Genomic DNA, 27706 nt, shown 5'->3' on the forward strand with positions numbered 1-27706 from the left:
ACCCCTCTTATTGAAAGGGAATAATGGAACAGAAGCAGTTTAATCTTCTGTCAATCTTTTTTTGTATTATTATTTTAAGTAGAGTCCTAGAAAGTCTGCATTCATTTACCAAATGTTTACCAAACACCTAACATTTACATGGGGTATATAAAAATAAAAAAGGCTTGGACCATACCCTCAAGGAATATAAAGCAGGGGCACAGGGAGACATAATTGATCCAGTTAAGGTGTGCATCTTTAAGAAGCAAAATGATCCTGGCTCTTCTTCAAATCTTTCTGATACAGCTAGCTAGCTATCTAGATGGAGAGGAAAGCTGGTGAGAGGTTTGCTTTTTTCCTGCCATAGGTAGGTCAGTGATTAGACCAAAAGTTTATCAAGTAATTTTTCAGAGATTTATTGCAAACTGAGCTCGGGACTTGCTGTGAGGCACCCTCCTGCAAGAATGCACTTACGCTCTACTCGTGCAGAAAAGGGCAGTTTATTCACTCCAGCTGGCCAGAGACCATCTCTCAAGGAGCAACAAAGGGAGAACGGCCCCGGGCCTTGGTCTTGTGGGTTTTTAAAGGTAAAAACCACATCCCGTTGGCACACGGGTTTCTCCAGGTGCACAAAGCAAGCTAGGTAGCTAGGTTACAGAAACCAAAAATGAGCCATTAGAGCAATCGAGCATACAGATTTTCATTGTGTATGGTTCCTGTTCTCATGTAATAGTTCACTGTGTATGGCTTCTGTTTCTATGCAGCTGTTTTTGTTTCTATGAGAAGGTCAACGGTTTCTCATGCAGAAGGGGGGGTAGTCTAACAATGGGATTGGAGCAGTGCCTTCCCAAGATGGCTTTGGTATTGTTCAGGATTCTCTGTTATTGAATCAAAAGCAGTCACAGCCAGGGGGGTCATCCGGGATGGGGTGAAGCAGGTGGTGTGGTAAATTCCAGGAACTAGGTCATTGTGTCAGGTCAGACGGGGTAAGATGGGGTTACTTCGGTTAAGCAAGCAATTCTACAGAAGCAGATAGTGTATGTTATGAGGGTGTAGGGAGCTCTATTTCAGACTTATACCCACAGTATTTCTCTGGTATACTGATGGCCATCTGTATTTTTCAGTAATGGCTATGCAGATGCAACTTGAAGCAAATGCAGATACTTCAGTGGAAGAAGAAAGCTTTGGCCCACAACCTATTTCACGATTAGAGGTATGTGCTTAGTTGCTAATTTTGGAATTATAGTGCTGTACTAGATTTTTCTACCTAATGAGAGATATCGCAGCCTTCACATTAACCAGGTTTGCTACGAAAGTCAAGACCCCAATTAGAGTTTTAAGGAGGGTTGTCAAGGATCCTGTGGAAAAGTTTAAGACTGTTGCTAAACGTGTCTGGCCAGGACTCTTTTGTCAACAGTTCTCCTACTTTATTTTCTTTCTCAGAGCTGGACTATTCAGAAACTAAGGCCTGAGATTTCATGGTGGAATCTCTGCGCTGTTTGCACTAAGTATGAAAGTCTTGTCCGAGGGAATTACAGTGGCCTGGACTAGTTAATACAGGAAGAAGAGGGGAGCAGCGTCCCTCCATTGACCCAGATTTGTGCTGAAATTACTAGCACAATACCTCTTACAGGCAGGTAGAAGGGTTGGGGGTTGTTAAGGTGTAAGAGCTAAGCTGTAATTTGGAACTCTGCACAGGAACATCAAGCACCAGAGCTGGGGCCTTGCACTATTTCTGCCCATTATATAGAGGCCCCAGTGTGAGTGCAGCTAATGTAGGTTGAAAGAAGTTGGAGGGAAAACAAAGAAAATTCCTCTGTCTCCTTTTGAATATTTCTCCCACCTCCAACTAAGTTTCAGGACTCTAGAAGTTACTTAAATGGATTTGTGGTAAACATTTGAGAACTCAGAGTCATAACTTGGTGCCATGAGCATCCTTATCCTCACACATATGCATTGATTAGTGCTTAAATATTGATAGCAGACATTGTTCTGTGGGCAAGTACAATGGTATTTCAAAAAGTTTGAAGAAGAATATTTGGATCCCCCTACTGCCAGCCTCCAAAAAAAAAAAGTTTATGGAAAAATAGAATTAAAAAGATAATGCAAGGCCGGCCCGTGGCTCACTCGGTAGAGTGCGGTGCTGATAACACCAAGGCCATGGGTTCGGATCCTATATAGGGATGGCCGGTTTGCTCACTGGCTGAGCGTGGTGCTGACAACACCAAGCCAAGGGTTGAGATCCCCTTACCGGTCATCTTTTTAAAAAAAAAAAAAGATAATGCAGATTTTCAATGAACTTTTAAAAATACACTTGTACTAATCTCTCTCCTCTCCTAAGTCTTTCCTGATTCCCAAATACATACACATTACACCACTAACTCATGCTCTTCCAGAAGTCATGGTTTCAGTGGCCTATAAAACCAAGCTGACCTTGTGTAAAGGGAGATAGAGGTAACTTTGGGTTGTTTTGAGAAGTGGTATAAAGATTCCTGACTAAAAGTAGTTTTCCCCATTCGTAATGTCAGTTGTTAGAGCAGAGCTTTCCAGTCATTGTTCTACAAAATGATATTGATATCCCAAGACAGTGCTCCCCTCAACTCTGAGACAGCCTTATCTGTTTACACTAGCGTACAATAAAAATATCATTTTCTATATGTGCTTGATATGGAAAGAGTTGAGAAACACTGGTTTAAAGTAGATTCTTATGGCCCCAAGGTCTCAAGGGACATTTAGAGTCAGAGTGATAAAAGGTTGGGTGTTACTAGGTTTAATCCCAGTTCCTGATAAAAGACCATGTTAATATACATAGCATAGGGCTAGTTTAAAACTACTGGTTTTGCCCTGTGCCGGCCAGCTGCCCCTAAAAAAAACAAACAACAAAAAAACCCTACTGCTTTTGATAATGAAAAGGTTGATAATTTGTTATTAAATACCTCATATGTAGATCACACTTCTCAGAGCTTTTGCATGTAATATTACAATTATTCAAACACCTCTGTGAAGTATATAGGGCACATAATATCCACATTAGACAGATGAGAGAACTGAAATTTAAATTTATCCATGGTTTTCTTCACTTCCAGCAATGTGGCATAAATGCCAATGATGTGAAGAAATTGGAAGAAGCTGGATTTCATACTGTGGAGGCTGTTGCCTATGCACCAAAGAAGGAGCTAATAAACATTAAGGGAATTAGTGAAGCCAAAGCTGATAAAATTCTGGTAAGTATAGTAGGTCTCACTTATCTGTGTTTTCGCTTTCCATGGTTGTAGTTACCCACCGTCAACCTTGGTCTGAAAATATTAAATGGAAAATTCCAAAAATAAAATTATAAGTTTTAAATTGTGTGCCATTCTGAGTAGTGTGATGAAATTTTGCATTATCCCACTCTGTCCTACCCAGTATGTGAATCATTCCTTTGTCCAGAATATTCACGCTGCATACGCTACCCACTCATTAGTCACTCAGAAGCTATCTTTTTTTTTTTTTTTTTTTGACTGGTAGGGGTTGGTGTTGCCCACACCGCACTCAGCCAGTGAGCGCACCAGCCATCCCCATATAGGATCCGAACCCGCAGCCTCGGCACTCTCAGCACCGCTGCACTCCCAGTGCTGCACTCTCCCGAGTGAGCCACGGGGTCGGCCCAAAGCTATCTTGTTTATCAGATTGTCTGTCCTGGTATTGCAGTATTTGTGTTGAAGTAACCCTTATTTTACTTGATGACCCAAAGTGCAAATGTAGTGATCCTGGCAATTCAGGTTTGCCAAAGAGAAGCTGTAAAGTGCTTCCTTTAAGTGAAGAGGTAAAAGTTCTTGATTTAATAAGGAAGAAAAAAATCTTATGCCAAGGTTGCTAAGAATGAATGCTGTGGTAAGAATGAATATTCTATTCATTAAATTGCCAAGTAGGAAAAATTTGTGCTAGTTTTGCTGTCACTCCTCAGACTGCAAAAGTTAAGGTCATAGAGTGTGATGAATGGATTAGTTAAGATGGAAAAGGCATTAAATTTGTGGGTAGAAGACATGAACAGAAAATGTGTTCCTATTGATGGCAACAAAGACTTCAGCAAGGCATCCCCTGAAACGAGTGATACCAAGCCATTTTCTACAAGTAAGGGATGGTTACATAGATTCAGGTATACAGGTCAGTAGTAACCTAACACTGTGTCACAATACGTTTGTCATTTACCTCACTTCATCTCATCATGTAGGTGTTGTATAATCTCACATCGTCATCATAAGAACGGTGAATACAGTACAGTAAGATACTTGGAGAGAAGAGAGATCCCACATTTATTAAGTTTTATTATAGCATATTGTTACGATTGTCCTATTTAATATTATTGTTGTTAATCTCTTTCTGTGCCTAATTTATAAATTAAACTTTATCATAGGTATGTGTATATAGGAGAAAACATAGTATGTAGAGAGTTCAGTACTATTTGCTGTTTCACACATCCACTGGGGGTGTTAGAACATATCCCCTGAGGATAAGGGGGGACTCCTGTACAGCTTATGTGACCTAGGGAGGAATAAGTTATTCATTAGTATACAGCCATTAAAACAGTTTAGAAGAATATTTATTGGTAAAGGAAAATGTTTCTGATATTAAGAAAGCAGATTAACAAAACATATACATATGTATAAATATATGTGTATTTGATCTTTGTTTTAAAAAGTGTATGTATATATGTATGTACAGAACATACACCAAGGGTAAACATTAAAATATTAGCATTGCTATTTCTGGATGGTAAGAATGTGAGCAATTTTTATTTTTTGCCTCAATTTTCTGAAGTTCCTATATTTCCTATAATAAATGTATTACTTTCAAATGGAGAAGCTGTTTTTATTGCTTGGACCAGTTGAGCTAATCGGCCAGCTCTGCCTTTTTTTTTTTTTTTTTTTTTAACCTTAATAAATGCCATAAAAGTGATTTTACTGGCATAACTAAACATGAGGCAGTAATTTAATAATCCCTTATATTTTATGACACTTTAGCTTTGAGCTCCCATGCCTTTCACATATATTCTCATTTTGTCTTGCTAATGACTCTAAAAAAGGTAAGGAGGGCCAATATTTTCTCTGTTTCACAGATGAGAAAACTTAGGCACAGAGGTTGAATTATTTATCCAAGGTCATGCAGATGATGACAGAACTGAGACTAGAATCCAGTTATTTTCATCCTATTACACTATGACCCTTCCTCATCCCCCTTTAGTGTTGTAGGGCTACTATTTATTTTTCTTGCTTTATATTTCTTCAGCACCCATAATTCCGCATGATTACATTTTATTTTATGCACTTACTCCTTTGGTATTTATATAGTTGTACAGTTCAATTAGATTTACCCTTGAAGTTTTATATAGTGTAAGGCAAATATGTATTTATAAAATTATATTTTCGTATATAATGTTGATTACTGCTACAGTTTTGGAGAATTTTTCTTTGAAAAACAATCTTCATAAGCTAAAGAATCTTACTGGCCAGCTGCCAAAAAAAAAAGCTAAAGAATCTTCAAAGCAAGCGTCCTGAACTAATGTTTCGGTGCATTTAGTTCTGCCATGTAACTTAGTCATATGAAAAATAAATCTAAAATTTTTGTGTGCTTATTTAATAATCTCATCATACATTAGCATATACAACCCAGTTAAGTCTTTTATTGGGTATTATACTAAGCTTTGAATATTTAAGCACTGGCAGGGCTGTTACTCCAGACATTTATTTAGTACCATTCTGTAGTAGTAATTCAGTCAGTGCTCAAAAACTAAGTAGTTCTTCATCTAAGTCCTAGGAGTAAAGATGTTGCCATTCATGTAAGTATGAAGCTATTATTTATCGGATTACTCAAATTAACATTTGCTGAAGTGGTGGCTTAATTGGAAATAAGAGTTCTGAGACCCTCATACTTCCTTAAAAGATTGTAATATTGACTAAGCCAGTAGAGGTCCCTCAAGTCTGTTTGTTATCACTTTCTGGGCATCAATTTTTGTAACTGAACAAATGCTGACAGGCTCTTCGCTTATGCCCTGTCAGATCTTAGTTTTAGAAATCAAATCAGTACTCTGCTTCTGTGAACGCATAAATACAAACCTGTAATAAGTGAACTGAGATATGCAAAATGGTATAGATGTATGTCTTTATTTTTCTGTCCCCTTTGATTTCAGATATTTTAGGAGTTTCTGATGGGCAAAGTTTGTTTTTCGGTTTTTTTGTGTTTTTTTTTTGTGCAGCTCTAAGTGAGCTTATGGTTGGTAAAGATTATGATTGTGTTATTTGTTTTAAATGTTAGTGATTTGTTCAGTCACTATGGCTATTCCCTCCCATTCCCCCAGAGTCTTTGGAATCGAGACTTTGAGCAAGAATATCCATTTTCACAGTGGAGAAAGGAAACTATCCAAAGAAAAGAAAATCCATTTTCAAAATATAAATCAAAACGGTTGAGAGAGAAAGATATTGTGAATGAGATAATTCATTCAGAAGGTGCCAGATTCTTCTGTGGCATTTTCTACATTTTCGGAGTTTAATGTAATTATAATTGGCTTTTGTTGAGCTGTACTCTCTAAGTGCACCATGATAGCACTGACAGATTCAGCACAAGATATTTTTTGTAATATTTTTCTTTTACTTGACATACTGTGACTTGTGCCCAGGCTTTGGTAGTTCTTGGTTATTGAAAACTCCTGCAAATTTAAGACATCTACTTAGCACAGATGAAAAGCAGACTTATTATGTAAGTATATGAACAGAAGTAAAGTTTGCCAGACTAAGCTAATGCATGGTTTTTATGTCAAGCCTCACTTTGGCTATAATATTCTGTTCATGTAAGAGCTCATAGACTAGAAAACTTAGGGGTTAAGATGAGAAGAAGGGAAAGCATCTCCTGTGAGGTTTTTTCCCCCCCTTAGCATTTTATTATTAAAATTTTTGAATTTACAGCAAAGATGAAAGAATTTTACGATGAACACTCATACCTACCACCTAGACTCTACCATTAACATTTTACTATACTTGATTTATCACCTATCATCTTGGATTTTTTTTTTAATGCTTTTCAAAGAACTTGCAGACGTTAGTAGCCTTCCCCCTAAATATTTCAGCATGCATATTATTAACTAGAGTTCAATATTGGTTTATAGTTTCTTTCCTGCCTCCCTTTGGTATTCTTGTTTTCTAATTTTTATTAATCTTCATTTACCCTGAGAATTAGTAGATGTTACAGGAAGAGAGATCATAGAAAAGAAGAAAGAAAGACAGTCTCAAAGTAATAATATAAGAAAATTTCCCAGAGCTAAAGAGAAACAGAACTCTTAATAGAAAGAGCCTACAGAGTGTCAGACCCACGCCCAGACATATCAGTGTAAAATTTCAGTATATCAGTCATAAAGAGAAAATTCTGAAAGATTTCAGGAAAGTAAGTTACCTGTGAAGGGACAAAAATGAGAAAGGTGGCACATTTTTCATCAGAAATCTAGATGGTAGAAGCTAGTAGAGTGATGCCTTCAAAGTTCTGAGGGAAAATCAGTTTAAACCTAGAATTCTATATGTAGAAATATTAATAATCAAATATTAGGGCAGAATAAAACACTTTCAGAAATACAAGGATTCAGAACATTTTCCTGTCATCTACCCTTTCTTAGGAAGTTACTTGAGGGTGTACTTTTCCAAAATGAGGACAGGAAACAAGACCTAGGTTAGAGCAGCTCCAATTCAGATGCTCAGTGAAGGAAGATGCAGGACAATAGCTAGCCTAGAAAGCAGACAAACCTAGTTTGGAGAAGAAAAAGGGATCTTCAGTAGAATGCATAGTAAGATTGAGGGATTGGGAAAACTTGACAAGTGATAGTCACAGAACGCTAGAGAAAAAGATTTTTCATGTGGCATGACTTTGAAATTGGTGACATATTAAAAAGAATTCATTTGAATTTGACAGAAACCTTTGAGAGACATAGCATTGGTAACGTTGGAACCTTAGAGAAGGAATTGTGGGCTGGCCAATTAGTACAGTTGGTCAGAACAAGGTGTTATACCACCAAGGTTAAGGGCTAGTAATTTCCATACCGACCAGCTGCCAAAAAAAGGAGTTGTATTTCTTGTACACCATTCAGTTCTGCAATGAATTATATTTACAAAGCTATTATATAAACATTGTAATGATTTTTTTAAACATTAAGTATATAGAAGAGTTGATAGAATAATACAAACCCACTTCTCATCTATTCATTGATTTTTCTTTTTCTTTACAGAAGTAAAACAAGTTCAATCTATTTACTTGCTATAGGTCTATTCAGATTTTCTTTTCTTGAATGACTTCATAGTTTGTGTCTTTCTAGCAATTTGCCTATTTCATCTAAATAATTTGTTTGCATAGAGTTGTTCAAAGTATTTCTTTTTTTTTTTTTGTCTTTTGTCTTTTTCCGTGTCCAGCAACGGATCGCAACCCTCAGTGTTGCCCCCGCACCGGACCGGGGACCGGCAACGGGATTGCAACCCTCGGTGTTGCTCCCGCGCCTCACTCAGCCAGTGAGCGGGAACCGGTCTGCATGTGGGATCCGAACCCTCGGGCGGGAGCGCCACCGCGCTTCCCAAGCGGCGCACTTATCCAGTGCGCCACCGGGCCGGCCCTATAGTATTTATTTTTAAATTTTAGAACCAACCCATGGTCATATTATAGAAGACTTATCTATGGTTACAAAATAGTATGTAAATGTTCTCAACCTCGAAAATGTAAAAGAAAATGTACAGCTGATAGAGATGGGGAAGTAGACATGAAGGGAGGAAAGATGAAAGGGCCTATGTCCTCATTTTACAAAGTAGAAAGGAGATTTGGTCTGTGGTTGATGGAGCAAGAAATGAAGGTATAAATATGTACTATATTGTCACCTTTGTCATAAATCACATGAGGCACATATCTGTGGGTCTATAATAGGTTTTCTTTTTGAACTGCATGAATATATTGAATCGGCAGTTAAAAAGGTTGTCTTCATGGAATCTCTGAATTAGATTATCTTTTTTGATGACTATTAAAAGAGAAATCATTCTGGAAATTTTGTTAGATGTTTTCCTTTCCCACTATATACTTGATTCTTGTTTAATTAATGTTGTATTGATTTAACATTTTTTATTTTTTGCAGGCTGAGGCAGCTAAATTAGTTCCAATGGGTTTCACCACTGCAACTGAATTCCACCAAAGGCGTTCAGAGATCATACAGATTACTACTGGCTCCAAAGAGCTTGACAAACTACTTCAAGGTATAGTAATTTCTTATCCTATGTTGTGAGCTGTAGTTAGCAAAGCATCCAGATCACAAAACAAAACTAAAATATTTGGGTAGGATTTACATGATAGATATGATTAAGAGATAAGGGCAGTATCCACACTGAAGAAGTAAGAATGCTACAGGGTAGTATCTGACTTATACTAAAATTATCTGCAAATTAAATAATTTAATCACCATTTAATATTGCATTCAGAGTGTAAGCTCCTTTTTTTCTAAGAAAATGATAATAATTATAACCTTCTACTCTACCCCAAAGTTGAAAATCTGATGACTGGTTAAAACACTCCATGTTTGAATATTACTCTTTTTGGGGGGCTGGCTGGCTGGTATGGGGATCCGAACCCTTGACCTTGATGTTATCAACACTGCACTTGAACCAACTGAGCTGACCGGCCAGCCTGAATACTACTTATTTTGTAGTACATACTAATCTTTAGGAGTTTAAGGAAACCGTAAAGTTTTTGAACTTTTGAAAGCATAGCTGTTCTAATTGCTGTAAAGTTAGATTTGGTTGTTGCTGCTTCCTCAAATTTTTAATCATTTAAGCTTTCTCTTTTTTGGGTACAAAATAGCATGGGTTCAGGAATCACACTCAAATTTGAGTGTTAGTCCTCCCCTTGTTCCCCCTCCAAACATTTACTGGCTGTATTACATGGTGAAAATTATCTAATATCTCTGTGCTTCAGTTTTTTTCAAAATGAGGATAAAAGGACTTTCCTACCTTGTAGGTTATTGGAATTAAATGAATGATACATATGAAAACATAGCACAATGCCAGGTACCCAAGAAACCTTTAGTAAATACAGGTTGAATATCCCTTACCAAAATGCTTGGGACCAGAAGTGTTCTGGATTTTGGGTTTTTTGGATTTTAGAAAATTTGCATGATATACTTACTGTTGACCATCCCAAATCCGAAATCTGCAATGCTCTAATGAGCATTTCCTTTGAACATCATGTCAGCATTCAAAAAGTTTCAGATTTGGGGACATTTTGAGTTTTGGGTTTTGGTATTAGGGATGCTCAGCCTGTATTAGGTGATATTATTTATAACCATTTTTTAAATGGCTGCTTATATCTTGATTATGGTGGTAATTACATGAAGTTACACATGTGGTAAAATTGCATAGAACTGTATATCCACACAAGTGAGTACATGTATAACTGGAGAAATATGAACAAACTGGATTCTGCCAAAGTCACTTTTCTGATTTTGATACTGTATTATAGTTATACAAGATGTTAACATTGGGGGAGGCTAGGTGAAGTATGCACAGAACCTCTCTTTACATTTCTTTGAAACTTTCTATAAATCTGTAATTATTTTAAAATAAGTTTTTAAAAAATTACTGCTTGTTGAAAATTGGATTTCCAAATTATGTAGACATCTTTCTGATGAGCTCCAAGAACATTTCTGTGGCAACAGTTTCTAAACATGTGTATTGTGCTAAGAGGGTTCTTATTTTCTTTTAGGTGGAATTGAGACTGGATCTATCACAGAGATGTTTGGAGAATTCCGAACTGGGAAGACCCAGATCTGTCATACATTGGCTGTAACCTGTCAGGTAAGCTATTGGAGCTTTAGCTAATCAGCAAGAATTAGTTGATTCTTGTTATTTGCAGGCATCTGTTAGTAACGATGGACATAAAAAGCACTTTCTCTGTCCTCAAGAATCCTATAACTATAAGAGAGATTTCTACTGCAAAATTCTTCCACATCATAGAAACTTCCAAATTATTGATTTCTTATCATCCACTAGGTTTCCTGGCTTTACCTGCCCTCTTCGTAGTTTAGATTTTATAATTCATCATTAAAGTAATTCCCTTATAGGTATGTTCAGTTTACATACCTGCTTGAAGAGATGCCAGCCTTAGATGAATCCCATTTGTTTTTTCAGCACCTGTACCCAAATAGCTGATCATACTGATGAAAAATCATAGCATAAACCTGCTGACATTGCTTTAAATTCAAGATGACAAATTTCAGATTGATATTCAATACTGCTTGGCAAATCAACTGAGTTTCTTTCCTTAGGTATACTTTCCCAATCAATTAAATCACAGATATCTCATACTTTGTCCTCTTTCCTCAGTGTTACTCTTTAGCCCTCACTCTTAGCCAGTGACCTAACCTGCTCCTTGCATCAAATAAATCCACCTATGTGAGGATACTTCAAAAAGTTTGTGGAAAAATAGAACTGAAAGATAATATGAATCTTTTTATGAACTTTTTGAAGTGCCCTCATATTTGTGCCCATCTTTTTTTAATCTCAGGTTATAATGGAGAATGTGTTCTTTTCCTCTCAAAGGCCCATCCCACCACCGTGATCTGGTTACCCTTTCCTGCCATCTTCCCAAGGATTCTACTGCTTCCATTTTCCATTCTACCTCTTTGTTAGATTATCCTCATCGATATACAAATATGCCTAGTATATCCTCTATTAGGAAAAAACATTCCCTGGACCCCTTCAGTTTCTTCTTCCTTCACTTATGTTTCCATTCATGGGTGGATTTGGAAACAGACCCAGTGGGTTAAATAATTGCCTAATATATTTCATTCAAATAGTAAACACAGGAATCAAATCTGACTTCAGAGCCCATGATCTTAAAACTTTCATAAGAGTGGAGTGGAGTCTAACTGGCTTGTTCTCTGCTCTATTGCTAATGCCAAAATCAGTGTTTGGCACTCAGTAAGCACTCAATAAATACTTGAATGGATGGAGATAATAGAATAGATTTCCTAAGGCATGCCCCATATATTGTAAAATGAATGGTACAGAGGAAAGAGCTTAACTGTTTCAGGAAGAGAGAGGGATTTTTCACCCTAGAGTAATCGTGGAATATTTTATGGAAGAAAGATATTGGACAAGACTCCTAGAAAATGCTAAATTTGGGGAGGTAAAGAAATTAAAGGCTTTTTACTGTACAGAAGGGGATGAACAGAAGTATAGGGGATGTGGAGACATAACATATGAGAAGACAATAAATAAAAAACATTTACCTGTCTCAGGGTTTGTATAGAAAAGTTGTAGGAGATAAACCTTAGAAAGATACAGCAAGACCATATTTTAGAAGGAATCAAGTGTAGGTAAGAAGTTTAAACTTGACTCTGTAAAGAATAGGGATTATTTAATGTTTTTCAACAAAAGAATATCATGAGCAAAACTTGCAGAAATATTCTGGTAACATCGGATCCCTGTACTGGCCAGCCACCAAAAAAATAAAATGTGATTCTGGTATGGATTTAAAGGAAAGGCTAGAGCTAAGGGTATTTGATGTATAATTATTATGAGCATTAACTGGTCAAGGCTAAACTCAAATAGTGACACCGAAAGTATATAGGCGGAAGATGTGAAGAGCAGCACTTAATGACTAACAATAAAAAACACCCCCAGCCCAACAATGTATTAATTTGGTAAACACTAAAAAAGATTTGGGAGGGGTTGACAGTTTTTATGGAAAGATGATTTCAAGTTTAGAGATGGTGGGTTTAAAGTGACAAAGAATCCCCAAGTGAAGATGTCTAGCAATAATGAGTGATGTGGAGCTAAGCCATACAAAGAAATAACAGTGGAATCTTTGGAAATTAGATAGAAGAAGCAGGATATAGAAGAGAAAGCTGGGGGGCCGGTCCGGTGGCGCACTGCTACAGTGCGCTGCTTGGGAAGCGCGGCGGAGCTCCCTCCGAGGGTTCAGATCCCACATACGGACCGGCCGCTCACTGGCTGAGCGAGGTGCGGGAGCAACACCGAGGGTTGCGATCCCATGGCTGGTCCCGGTCAGGTACGGGCGCGACACTGAGGGTTGCGATCCGTTTGCCGGTCACGAAAAAAGACAAAAAGGAAAAAAAAAAAAAGAGAAAGCTAACTTTTCCCTGTTCTGTAACTTCAAGCAGTGTTTTGGGGGGCCCTTTTTCCTTTTCTGAGTGGGTGCTGACATTCCCTGGCTTTAAGGGTATGCTGCTGTGAGTGGCCAGTCCACAGAGTGCCCTGGAACCTGGCCCATGTCCATGGATCAACTCTTCTGTTATAATCTTTTAAAGCTTTATCATAATGTTAAGTATTTTGAAGAAAACGGTATTATTTTTATCTAGATAGATTATGCTCACTTCTACCATAGATATGACTTATTGATGGAATTCAAGAACAACTGAAACAAAATCTGCCTCTTTATATCAGTATGATAGAGGAGGTACCTTGTATCTTTCCATCCTAGTGTGAGTTCTTTTCCTCTCACCAAAGTAACAATAGTTCTTGGAACTCAATTATAAATTTAGACATCAAATATAAATTGTTTTCTTTTGTGTTTTTTTCTCATAAAACAATTTGAGAACTATCCTTCATAATTTGGAATTTAAATAGTACCCTATAAAAAATTTTATTATATCAATGTAATGCTGTGTTGTAGTTAAAGATGGTGTATGCCATTTTAAAAATACAGATTTTGTTAGGACCTTGTGTCTTGCGTGGGGCCCACATTTGGTAAAACATGTGTATCTGCAGGGACTAATATAATGAGACTGATTTTCTCAGGTCACTCTAGAAAATAACTCATTTTTTGAAAATATTACAGATATATCCTTCATCAGTCACCATTTTTGTCTTGAGCTGGTAAATGCCATTTCTTAAGATAGGAGGATATTCTGGTTCTTCATGAATATAAAGCCACTTCATCAAGTGACCTAGCTTGTTAGTCTCCTGCTTTTCTTATCATCTTCCTTTCTCACTTGTCATTTTCATTGTGTTTCTTTCCTTGTTGGTTCCACTGATCTTTTCTTCACAGATCAAAATGTTACCATATGTCTTACGAGACAGCCAAGTTAAGATTTCAGTATCAGATATATCTAAGCCATTGTTGGCTCTCCTTATAAATAATTCTGAGGAAGAAAAGCGGGGGGTGGTCATAGGAGAACTTTTAGGATAAGGGAGGAGGGCTTGAGAAGAGGAAGAGTGGTAGTAAACTATGGAAGCTACAGCCATTGCCTGCATACCATTAGAAATTTGATAGCTAATAAGAAATAGAACTGTTTAAAATATCACTCTGACATGGGTCACTTGACATGATGTGTGACATTTTTAAATAGAAATATTTTCCCCATGTTGTTTTGACAAAAATTCACGTGGAATAAATATTTAGAGGACAGTACATAATATTCATAGTTGCCATGGCAACTCAGCCTATCACACTGATGCTCTAGAGTTGTACAAATAGAATCCTAGCCTGGGAATGTTTATTAAGTAGTGTGATAATGCCTGTCAACAGTAAACTGAAGCAAAATTTTCATGTAAACATAGCCTCTCCATAAAAATAACAAAATTCACAGGTGGCTCAACAACTACATAGATCTTTGATTTTTTTTTTTTAGAGAAAATTCATTAATAGTAGAAGAGATTACATTTCACCAGCCTAAGAGCTAGAACCAGAGGTATAGAGGGGATGTTAAATTACTAAACATTATCTGCTCTTATTTAGATTTTCTCAACTAAATGAAGCAAAACCCCACTATGTGTTAGACCTTAATAGTGAAGTTATATAAAGTTGAGAACAATGGTTACGTTACGAAAATGAATAGCCTATGCTGGTTCAAAGTACTAGAGTGATTTTAAAATCCTGAGAAGATGATTTAATGTATTTACCAACTTTAAAAGCACATGTCTTTTTTTTTTTCTTTTTGCAGCAGCTGGCTTGTATGGGGATTCAAAACCTCGACTTTGGTGTTATAATGCCACACTCTAACCAACAAAGCAAACTAGCCAGCTCTGGCCCCATGCCCTTTGACAAAAAATTTGTCTTACAGAACATTTCCCATATGTACAAAGAATTTATACCACAGCATTATTAAAATGGTAAAAGAAACAACCTGCATTACTATAAAGTAGGAAGAAGAGTTAAATTATGATACGCCTGGTGGTGTCTCAGCTGTATAGCACAAGATGGCTGTGGTGGCTCTGGGACAGCAAGGTGGAGGGGGCAAAATAGGCTGGAGAACAGACATGTAGTCCATCACCCTGAATCTGCTCAAGGCTACTACTGGCCCAACTGAGCCTATGTCCATTCCCCTGCTGTCAATCTGCCCACCTATGCCTAGTCTCTTATGGCTTCTCTTCTGCCCAAGGAGGTCAACCCAGTTGGAAAAGAGTCCCCTCCCATGATAGCACTAAAAATACCAGAAGGTAAGAGAGCAGCTGGCTGGTTAGCTCAGTTGGTTAGAGCACCACCTTGTAAGATAAGTTAAGAGAAAGGGAAACCTCATTCATCTTATTTCCTAGGGACTTAGTCCCAGGGTGTCAAGGTTTTCTCCTCTCCAAAAAACTAAGGCGGCTTTGGCTTTCTGTCCTTTTGGCCAATAGTTCCAAGTCTTTCCTCTGTCAAGACCCTCTTTTGTTGTATATGTCATCTTCGCTTATTCCATGGATTCCCATAATGTGAAAGATTTATCTGCCAACCTGTCAAACAATAACATTATTGTTTCCTTTTCAAATTAACAAAGCCTTCCATAACTGAGTATTCACTGAAATCAGTGCCCCCAGAGGTTGGGGAGTTAATGTCTTCAAAGTGCTTCCTGTATGTTAGGCACTGTGCCTAACATTTTACATGAATTATGTTATTTAGTGTATGAAAATGCATAGAAAATTATCTGGAAGGTTACTTCTCGGAGATGGTGAGTGATGAAGAAGAGCTTTCAATTTTTATTCTATTTACTTCTATAGTTTGAATTTTTAATGTAAGTATATGGTTATTTTGTAATTTTGAAAAAAAAAATTTTTTTCTCAAAGATAGAAAAGAAAATTTGGTGCTACCAGGCCTTTAATGTAAAATGTTCTAAGGGATTTTCTTCAGAAATTAAAGGTAAATTATGGCTCCAAAATAGTAGCCATAGGGTGGCAACTACCTGTTAGCATCATTTACTTAAAATTTGTAGAAGAATTCAAAGGTGTCTGACATGGGGTGGGTAGCCTAAGGCAGAGATTTCCCTGAGTGGCTCATGAGACAGTTTTTGTGATATTCCTTTTTTTTGTATTCTTACTTTCTACTTTTATATTTGCTTTTTCTCCCTCTGTTCATTCTTAACACACACACACACGTGCGCTGTTGGGGCAAACACCTTTTTCCTTCTTTCTTGCTCACACTTTAAACTTGCTATGGATGTTCCTGAGACATTGATAAACCTCTTTAGTAACCTGCAGGAATGAACACTCCTGAATAAAGTGAAGTATAAGTTTGGTCTGGACATGCTAAAATTAATTGGGTATTGGATTGAGGCCCCGTATTGATTAAAGCTAAGGGAAATGGTCTTCCAAATGTTGATACTCTTAAATCGATCAGTCTTGTGTTGCTATGCAACCATAGAATTTTATCCCCTACTTTGGATTATATTTCTAAGCAGTCCAACTTTGAGAAGACTCTAGCTTTATGTGCTGTGGGACACAATGAACTTCACATCTACTACTAGCTGTGTTCCTATGAGAAGGGAATGCCTCCTCCCTATCTCCGATTGTCGTTTTGAAGTGTTAATTTCCCTTTGCCTTATTGGGGATGGGAAGAATTGTAGGGAACTTAAGGAACTTGGTTAGCTATATCAGAAATTCAGTGTTTATTTCCACTGTCCTTTTTATTTTCTCTAGCTTCCCATTGACCGGGGTGGAGGTGAAGGAAAGGCCATGTACATAGATACCGAGGGTACCTTTAGGCCAGAACGTCTGCTAGCAGTGGCTGAAAGGTAGGTTACTGGATCAGAAGAGAGAATATGACTGCACTTGTCACTGTAGTGATTGCCAGGGTTAGTTAGGCTGAAGAATGTCTCTTCTCTTACTCCACAACCCAAAGTGGTGTGTGTGTGCGTCTTTCATAGTGGAGAAGGGCATTGTTTAGTCAACAGTCTATGAGTTGCTGTCAGACTGAATAAAAACAAGATCCAACTATACGAGGGGTCTTCAAAAGTTCATGGATAGGGCTGGCTCTGTGGCTCACTCGGTAGAGTGCAGTGCTGATAGCGCCGAGGCCCCAGGTTCGGATCCTATATAGGGATGGCCAGTGCGCTCACTGGTTGAACGTGGTGCGGATGACAGCAAGCCAAGGGTTGCGATCCCCTTACAGGTCAAAAAAAAAAAAAGTTCATGGATAGATTTCTATTCTTTATTTTTCCATAATATTTTTTGAGCACCCTCATATGTTGTCTTCCAGAGAAACAATTTAGGTTCAGACACAAATAGGTTGGAAATGAAATGATGGAAAAAGATGTTGCATGCAAATAGTAACCATAAGAGAGCTTGAGTGGCTGTACTAATATAGCAGATAAAAATAGACTTTTTTTTTTTGGTGGCTGGCCAGCACAGGGATTGGACCGTGGACCTTGTTATCAGCACCACACTCTAACCAACTGAGCTAACCTGCCAGCCTGACAAAAATAGACTTTAAGATAAAAAAAATTATTACTAGAGACAAAAAGAAATATTTTATAATTAAAAGTTCACCTCATCAGGAGGATATAAAAATTGTAAACATATACATGCTTAATAATAGAGCCTCAAAATATGTGAAGCAAAAACTGATAAAATTAAAAGGAAAAAGAGACAATTCAACAGTAATAGCAGGACTAATATCTCACTTTCTCTAATGGATGGAGACTTCAATATCTCACTCTCAGTACTGGATAGAACATCTGTCACATGCCCTGATAAAGGGCATCTATGACAAACCTACACCTCGCATCATACCTAATGGTGAAATTTTGACTGCTTTCCTCCTAAGGTTGGGAACAAGGCAAGGATGTCCACTCTCACTACTGATATTTAGCAAGGTACTGAAGGGCCTGTACAGTGCAGTCAGGAAGAAAATTAAAAGACATACAGATTAGAATGTAAGAAGTAAAATTATCTATTCACTGATGACATGATGCTGTATATAGAAAATTCTAAGGAATCCACACACAAAAAACAACTAGAACTAAATAAACTAGTTCAGCAAGGTTACAGGATACAATATCAATATACAGAAATCTATTATATTTCTATATGCTGGCAAAGAACAAATCAAAAATAAAATTAAAGCAATTTCATTCACAGTAGCATGAAAAAGAATAAAATACTTAGGAATAAATTTAACAAAAGAAGTGTAAAGCTTGTACACTGAAAATTGGGAAACATTGCTGAGAGAAATTGAAGACCTACATAAAGAGAAACATTCCGTGTTCATGGATTGGAAGACTCAATATTATTAAAAGGGCAGTTCTCCTCAAATTGATCTATAGATTCAACACAATTTTTATCAAAATTCCAAGAAGATTTTTTGCAGAAATTGACTAGCTGAACATAAAATTTATATGGAAATGCAAAGACCAAGAATAGCCAAAACATTCTTGGAAAAAAAAAAAATCGGAGGTCTTAGGCTTCCCAAATTTAAAACTTACTATAAAAAGCTACAGTAATTGTGATAATGTGATGATGGCATAAGGATAGACATGGATCAGTGAAACAGAATTGAGAGTACAGAAATAAGACCTTTTGTTTATGGTTACTTGATTTTTGACATAGGTGCCAAGGCAGTTTGATAGGGAAAGAATAGCCTTTTCAAAAAATGGTGCTAACGTAGTTAGATATCCACATGCAAAAAAATATATTTAGTCCCGTACTATACACCTAACTATACACTCAAAATGGATATTAGTATGGTGGTTCTTCAAAAAGTTAAAACACAGAATTACCACATGATCCAGCAATTCTACTTCTGGGTATATGTTCAAAAGAATTGAAAGCAGGGGCTCAGACAGATACTTGTATACTATTGTTCGTAGCAGCGTTATTCACAACATCCAAAGGATAGAAACAACCCAAATGTCCATTGACAGCTGAATGGATAAACAAAGTGTGGTGTATACATACAATGAAATATTATTCAGCCTTAAAAAAGAAGGAAATTCTGTCACATGCTGTAACATGGATTAACCTTGGGGATATTATATATAGTAAGTGAAATAAGCCTTTCACAAAAGTACAAATACTGTATGATGCTACTAAAATGAGGCACTTAGAGTACTCAAAATCATAGAGACAAAGTAGAATGGTGATTGCCTAAGGTTAGGGGGAATAGAGAATTGTTGTTTAATGGTACAGAGTTTCAGTTTGGGATGATGAAAAAGCTCTGGAAATGTATAGTGATGATGGTTGCACAACAATGTGAATGTACTTAATACTACTGAACTGTACACTTTTAAATGGTTACAGTGATATATTGTATGTTATGTATGTTTTACTATTTTTTTAGAAGTGAATGTGAGAAAATACTTGCAAATTATATATCTGATAAGGGTCTAGTATTCAGAATATATAAAGAACTCTTAAAACTCAACAATAAAAAGATAACCCAATTAAAAAATGGGCAAAGAATTTGAATAGACATTTCTCCAAAGAGTATATACAAATGGCCAGTAAATACAGGAAAAGTTGTTCGATATTGTTAGTCATCAGGGAAATACAAATTAAAACTACAGTAAGATACGACTTCACACCCACTGTGATGGCTATAATAAAAAAAAACCAGTAACAAATATTGGGGAGGGTGAGGAGAAACTGGAACCTTCATACATCGCCAGTAAGAGTGTAAAATGTGCAGTTAGTTTGTAAAATAGTTTGGCGGTTTCTTAAACATGTGACCCAGCAATTTCAATTTAGTTATATACCCAAGAGAAATAAAAACATGTCCACACAGATTTGTACGTGGATGTTTGTATTATCATTATAATAGCCAAAAATAGGTAACAACCCAAATGTCCATCAACTAGTGAATGAATAAACAAAATTTGTTTTATCCATACAGTGGAATACTCTTTAGCAATAAATGGGAAGTACTGATACATGTTACGACATGAGCCTCAAAACATGGTAAATGATAGAAGCTAAAAACAAAAGATCACGTGTTGAGTGGTTCCATTTATATGAAATTTCCAGAAGGGGAAAATCCATAGAGACAGTAGAATTATGGGGGGGGGTAGGAGCAGGGGGTAACCACAAATGACTTGAGAGATCTTTTGGGGAGGATGGAAATGTTCTAAAACTGGATTGCGGTGATGGTTGTACAACTCTGCAAATTCGCTAAAACTCATTTAATTTATACTTCGGTCACTGAATTTATAAAATAGGTTAATTTTATGGTATGTTAATTGTACTTCAGTAAAGCTGGTGAAAATTTTATAAATTTCTACATCCCCTAATGCAGCTTTCCAATAAACTCTCAAAGTTGTTTTACTTATTTTCTCCTGTCTAGGGTCAAATGTAGTGATTTAGTTCCAACTACATATTTTACTTGAAACCAGTTATTAAACAGAATTTAATTGCATGTTGAGATTTCAAACATAAGTTGGAATTTGCCTGGCTAAGTTGAGGCGAATATTCTCTCTAGTCTTATAATTATAATCAAATTCTCTTTCCCAGTTTATAATTTGAGGACTACAACCCATTGAGTGTACACCACTGAAACATAAAATTAGCCTAGAACAATAATTGCAGCCCTTTGCCTCTGCTTACAAAATCTCCGTCAAGAAAAAATTATTCTCTTGCACTCTGATCTGAGTTTTCTGAAGATGTGTATACTGAACTATGTTTTCCCTCCCAAAGTTGTTTTGGCAATCTTATACAGTACAGAATTCACACTTTTAAGTACACACTATTTTAGCAGTTTAAGGATTCTCTTTTGGACAGTCACTAAGACTTTGTTCAGTAACATAAATAAGAAGTATTCAGATAGTATAGAGGAGCTAATAGAATATGGGCTATGAGGACAGGGACTTTGTTTTGGCAACTGGCTGTATCCACAAACCCTGGAACAGTGTATTCAGTATTTTTTAATGAATGAATTAATATTAATTAGGGCTATGTTTATGACTTTTTGCCAACGAAAAGAAAAATATGTTTAAAGAGAAATTTCATTAATTCGTTTTAATCACATCTACCTATCAAGAAAAAATTTTATGATCAAATTTCTTTTTATGTATCGTGCATTTTTTTTTTTTACAAGAGATATACTTTAAATTCTTTTTTTTTTTAAGATGACCAGTAAGGGGCTCTTAACCCCTCTTAACCCTTGACTTGGTGTTGTCAGCACCACGTTCTCCCAAATGAGCTAACCGGCCATCCCTGTATAGGGATCTGAACCCCCATGGCCTTGGTGTTATCAGCACCACATTCTCCCAAATGAGCTAACCGGCCATCCCTATATAGGGATCTGAACCCATGGCCTTGGTGTTATCAGCACCACACTCCCAAGTGAGCCATGGGCTGGCCCTTAAATTTTTTTTTTTTAAGTGAAACAGTTGATTGTACATATCTGTGGGGTACAGCATGAATATCAATACCTGTGTGCAATATTTGATGCTCAAATCAGGATAGTTAGTGTATTTAACATTATACAATGTAATCGATTTTTGTGATCTTTTACCAATTCCTCCCTTATTCCCTCCCCCTCCTTCTCCCTGTATATTGTATTTAAATTGATAGTTCTGAGAAAGTCACAAGGCCTCCTTAAGGTAATATCTAATTTCCATTTATAACAGAAACAACCCTCACTGATTAATTTTTGCCATGCTCTGTTGAAGAATATTAATTTACATTCAGGTTGCTATAGCTCAGGGGTTCCCAAAATGTGGTCTTCAGAACAGCAACATTAACATCACCTGGGAACTTGTTAGAGATGCAAATTCCCTAACACCACTCTAGATCTACTAAATCAGAAACAATCAGAAACTCTGGGGTTAGGATCTAGCAATCTGTATTAACAAGCTTTCCAGGTAATCTTATGCTTGCTAAAGTGTGAGAACCATGGCCATAATTGCTAGCTACAGAATCAACACCTTTTTTAAGTACTGTGACACAGAGCCCCTTTGAGGTGATAGAGCTGAATTTTTCAAACTTACATGTTAAGAATAACCTGAGATTCCTTGTTTTGGCCAGCTGCTGAAAAGTAAAAATAAAAATAACCTGAGGTATTTGTTAAATGTGAGGAGACTTCAAAAAGTTCATGGAAGTTTCTTATCTTTTATTCCTATTTTTTCACCAGCTTTTTGAAATATCCTCATATACAAATTATCTGGCCTCTTCTGAAAATTGTGATTCATTGAGTCTGGACTAGGCCCAGGAATGTTTTTTAACAGGTGTCCCAGGTTATTCTTATCTTTAAGGAAGTTTACAAAACACTGAGAGAGGATGCTATTTCCAGCCAACTTTTTCCGAGTTATGGGAATTGGAAAATCCATGTCCTGATTCTGGAACCTAAGTACAGAGATCCCCATATTTGTCTTTATGAGTGCTGCTGAGAGAAAAGTTATGAAAACTCTGTTTTCCTGATAAACATTACATGTTCTGATAGCAAAAAGAATCTCCCTTACTGATTATTTATTCATTTATTTGGTTAGGATCCTAAGGTAAAACTATCCTCATTCCAGCTCCTTATCCTCATGTTAAAATATCAACATAAAACATTGCTCAAGGAATTACAGCACATTGGATTTTATTTAAACATTCTCTTTTGAACTAATACATAAGGGAGTCACTGTTATATTTTTGGACTATAATGATTTTAGGTGACATTAACGTGAAAACATTATTTGGGTTAAAAATGGTGATACATGATTCTCTTTTTGTTTGGGTTGTGGATGAAAGCTTCATTCAGCATTTATTTAGAATTTACTAAGTATATAAAATGTACGGTAGGTAAAGAGACCCAGTCTTTTCTGAAGGAATTTGCAGTCTAGTAAAAGAATAGAAAAGTAGCTCCTCACAAGTGCCATAAAAAGGCCCAAAGTTCTCTGGAAGTGCAGAAGAGGGAGAATCACATCTATTTGAGAGTTACAGGAAAGCTTTTAGTTGAGTCTTGTTAGATGGAAAATCAAACTACCTTTGAAGGAATAGAATCCCATTATGGTACCTTTAATGAAAATGAAATTGTCTTACTTGAGCTACCTGAATATTCCTGTCTTAGGTGGCAGTTACAAAGGTGAGAGAATACAGATCATGCCACAGAAACAGGAGATTCCTTTTTAAACACAATGGAAAAAATCATTATTGGTGGAGACGTAAGATGAATTAACGTATCACTCATTTAATCATACTGGATACGTAAATGTCAAATATTCTACCTAAACTGTAACTAGTTACTAGCAAGGAAAAGGGAGAGAATAGAAGAAATGAAATATGGTTATTTGCTTTTCTTGAACTTCTTACAGTTTGGGGTCCTTGCTTAGAAGGTTTTATTACCATATAGCAACAGTTTAAAATAAATTTAATTATCTTTGAGTGATACATTATTTTTGTTTGTCTCAATTCTGTTATATTGTCCTTGGTTTTTCCAGGAGAATGTTGTTTATATTTGAAAATTTCTCATTCTAGTTCGAGTCCTCAAAGAATATATTTGATTTATCCTGATGTCTTGCCAAGTAGACATACTTCATTGTAGCCGCTGCTGTCATCTCTATAGTTTGCCTGAACTTTTTTTTTGAGCAAATAGCAAATGTATTTTTATTCAATATTTTAAAAATACAGACTTTGTCGCAACTTATAAGTTTCCATTATAATAATAAATTGATACTTTAAACCAAGAAAACAACATAACCAAAAATTCATTTCCAAGTACACAGCAGTAAAAAAAAAAAAAACCCACAAAGCAGTACAGGGGTGGTTCACATTATTACATAACTTTGCTTTTAAAAAAGATGATTGCTACAATCAAGTATATAATCACTTAGTTATGTCTAAGTTCTGTCTGCTAAAAATTCCCACAAAGCAGTACAGGGGTGGTTCACATTATTACATAACTTTGCTTTTAAAAAAAATGATTGCTACAATCAAGTATATAATCACTTAGTTATGTCTAAGTTCTGTCTGCTAAAAATTTGCTCTTTTAGAGAATCTAACTTAACCACATTGTACTTTTCTTCAGTGACTTCCTCCAAACAATGCGTAGAAGTACTCCCTGATGGACAGAATGCAGGAATCATACTGATGTCTGCCATGTAGGCTTGGCTTCAAGGGAGCCCACCTCTAATTTGTGAAGTAGGCTCAGTTTGGAAAGTAACAATGAGGTGGTAACTAACCAAAGTACTGATTGTCATCAAAAATTAACAACTTTAGGTATCTTTGTTTTGGGTTTCTGTGGTTTAGGTGCATCCAAAATTCCTTCATAGTTTGCATTCATTCCCTTTGCCCAGCGACCAACTGTGACCATCCGATCTGAATTCTGACTTTTCAGGGCAGTCTTTCTTAAAATGTTCCAAAGAGCCACAAAGTTTGCAACCACCACCATCAGCATAGAGTCCTTTGGGATTATCAGGACAAGATCTGGACAAGTGCCCCATTTCCCCACAAACAAAACATTTTGCAGAAGGAAATTCACTAAGAGCTGGGTCTACTTTACCCTTGTACTTAGTTATTTTGTGCTCTGTGAACCCACACTGATAACATATTCCTGTGCCCATATCTTGATTTTCAAGGGCAGCCAGGCAACCTGCAATTCCATGGCCAGGTTTTCTACAATGGACACATACCATTGCATTTTTCTTTGCTGCTTGTCGTTTTAATCATCTTCCTTCCCGTCAATTGTCTTTCTTTAAGGCAACTGCAATTTCATCCCTTAGTTCCTGACTGACTGTTGCTATCATGTCCCTATTGTGAACCACCTGTGAGTTCTGTCTTAGGTACTCCATGAAACTAATTCAACATCTTCATTTAAGTACTCTTTTTTTCTTTTTCTTTTTATGTCTTGCTTGGGGTGCATCATTTTTAAGGTACAGTCTATTGGCTTCAAGTTGTTTACACTTTGGTAGGTTTTGGCTTGCTCCCTCAAAGGATCCCTTCTTCATGTCCTCCATGATGTTGCAGGCAAGGGTCTCTTGTTATGTGTGGTAGTAACTAGTGCCCACCCGGTCATGATTTCATCCGATATACTTTATCAGTTGTGCATGAATCCTCCAGAGCAGCCTGCCTGAACTTTCTAACAGAAAGGGAATTATATCCTTTGGCCCTGAAACCACTGTCAACACCACTTCTTACCAACCTACCCATCCAGATAATTTAAGTGTTAGAGATGAACTTCTCATCTGCCTGAGTTCTGTGCACAGCCTAAAAATGTTCTGTCCTCTCTTGTAGATATGGCCTCTCTGGCAGTGATGTCCTGGATAATGTAGCATATGCTCGAGGGTTCAACACAGATCACCAGACCCAGCTCCTTTATCAAGCATCAGCCATGATGGTAGAGTCTAGGTATGTGCTCAGAAGAAGACACTAAATATTTTCCCAGAGCCCTTACCCTGAATCTTGTATAGGCTGTTTGGCCAGACTGATAGTAGCTTAACTTAGACATGGGCAGATTTAAGTTTTAGTTCCTATTTTCACTCTTGCTTTGTGGTTTTGGTCAAGTCACTATTTAAAAAATGAAGCTATGATCTACCTGATCTTGCTAGAAATCATACCTTGTTAAATGGTGCCTCAGATGTGAATGCTATACAAATATTTTAATTAAGCATCTAAATATGAGTATAACTATGAATATGAGATTTTAGGGAGGTGAGGAAAGGAACAGAATCTGACATAGGCTAGAAACAGGAGCTTCAGAGAATTTTTGTTCCCTATAGGTATGCACTGCTTATTGTAGACAGTGCCACCGCCCTCTACAGAACAGACTACTCAGGTCGAGGGGAGCTCTCAGCCAGGCAGATGCACTTGGCCAGGTTTCTGCGGATGCTTCTGCGACTTGCTGATGAGGTAAGCTGAGGAGTAAGGACAGAGAATGCCTACTTTCAGTGGCTACAAATTCCAGGAGCCTTGCTGTGAAGCTAGGACATCAGTGCCTGATATCATCAAGGCATCAGAAAAGAAGAAGAGAGACATTAGTAATTTATTTCTTTATGGGGGAAAGTGGTGGCAGCATTGGAATGTCTATGGCCACAAAACTGACATTTATCCTTTCCCCATCAGTTTGGTGTAGCAGTAGTAATCACCAACCAGGTGGTAGCCCAAGTGGATGGAGCAGCCATGTTTGCTGCAGATCCCAAAAAACCTATTGGAGGAAACATCATCGCCCATGCATCAACCACCAGGTAAAGAAATGGGATAGATGCTTCTTCTTGGAATGTCATATAAACTGTGAAACAGACATAAAGGTATAACATTTCCATTTAAGCCCTATTAAAAGCTACTGTTGTATAATTAGACACTTAGGAACTCTTGCTAAATCTAATTGTCATGCTCTGGCTGGTACAAGTGTTTGCTTTTAATTCATAAAGGAATTAAAAGCCCTCAAGTGTGGAAGAATGAATATAAATAATTGATATGCCTCTCCCTGAATATAAAAAAGAAATTGTTTCAATATGGACAATCCACTAAGAGAGAGGGGGCAGGGCAAAATGGATTCCTCCAGGTTGGAAGTGCACTGAGAAATACAGAAAGATCCCCAGAGTCCTTTTAGGAAGTATATATGTCTAAAAAATTTTAGCTCTATCATAAATACAGTCAGAAATGGAATCGTTTAGTTATAATAACTTGGTCCTTTGGTCTGTGTCTTTGGGTCAGACTGTACCTGAGGAAAGGAAGAGGGGAAACCAGAATCTGCAAAATCTATGACTCTCCCTGTCTTCCTGAAGCTGAAGCTATGTTTGCCATCAACGCAGATGGAGTGGGAGATGCCAAAGACTGAATCATTGGTTTTTTCCTGTGTTAAATCTTAAGTGCAGCAGCCTAATGGAGAGGAGTGCTCCCTGGGGTTCTTCACAGACCTTTTCCTGTTGTGACTGCCAGGAAAAGGCTTCCAGGAAAATAGCTATTATATCAGCTTTTCTGATGGTGTAAACAGGAGACAGGTCAGTAGTTACAAACTGATCTGAAGTGTTTATTCCTTCTGGAGTATATTAATCTCTGATTTCTTTGGTTTGGGGAGGAGAGGTATGAAATACCTTTGACATGGTGCCTTGGGACTGACTTAAATCTGACAGCTGTCTATTGGACAATCTTAGTCTTTAAGAGAGCTAAAGCTGGGAGAACTAAAGCTGGGGAAACCCGGCTCTTCTCTCACTTCTGAATAATGGTCAAATAAAATGCCTGAGCTATGTAGCAAAGGGAATGGGTCTCTTCACAGGTTCTTACTGTCAGTAAAACTCTCCCATCAATCAGAAACAGATTTTTAAGTTGGATGCCTGAACTGTGTCATGTAAGAATTTTTTTTGGTTAAAGAGTCTTGCATAAGGCCTGTTGGGTTTTAGCCCTTCACCATCTACTTACTTGGTCTTTTAGTGCTAAAACTAACTCAAGATAGTTCTGGAATCTTAAGCATTTCAGAGGCTAAGTGAGCAGATTCAGTGTGAGGCTGCTAATAAAAATAGTTATTTGTAGTGAATGCGCTGGTTTTTTGATATTGTTTTATTGGGTAGCTGGCCAGTACAGGGATTGAACCCTGGGCCTTGGTA

The 27706-nt window shown here is 37.1% G+C and overlaps 1 protein-coding gene and 1 pseudogene across 2 annotated transcripts; one reads left to right on the top strand and one right to left on the bottom strand.

The window, feature by feature from the left end:
- Window positions 1–1101: 1101 nt before the first annotated feature.
- RAD51 (RAD51 recombinase) lies at window positions 1102–27353 on the top strand. Of its 2 annotated transcripts, XM_008570235.1 has the most exons (9): window positions 1102–1192; window positions 3066–3203; window positions 9116–9233; window positions 10735–10826; window positions 16887–16981; window positions 25395–25508; window positions 25880–26009; window positions 26223–26344; window positions 26817–27353. In XM_008570235.1, exons 1-9 carry the CDS (start codon window positions 1106–1108, stop codon window positions 26938–26940), a joined length of 1020 nt encoding a protein of 339 aa, XP_008568457.1. In that variant the 5' UTR covers window positions 1102–1105; the 3' UTR covers window positions 26941–27353. The 2 variants fall into 2 exon arrangements, with proteins under 2 accessions (XP_008568457.1, XP_008568458.1); XM_008570236.1 differs by lacking the exon at window positions 26223–26344 and having other exon boundaries at window positions 1106–1192.
- LOC103588530 lies at window positions 24361–25176 on the bottom strand (annotated as a pseudogene).
- Window positions 27354–27706: the final 353 nt, after the last annotated feature.

This window comes from Galeopterus variegatus, unplaced genomic scaffold (assembly GCF_000696425.1).
Source record: "Galeopterus variegatus unplaced genomic scaffold, G_variegatus-3.0.2 Scaffold583, whole genome shotgun sequence".
Taxonomy (NCBI): Eukaryota; Metazoa; Chordata; class Mammalia; order Dermoptera; family Cynocephalidae; genus Galeopterus; species Galeopterus variegatus.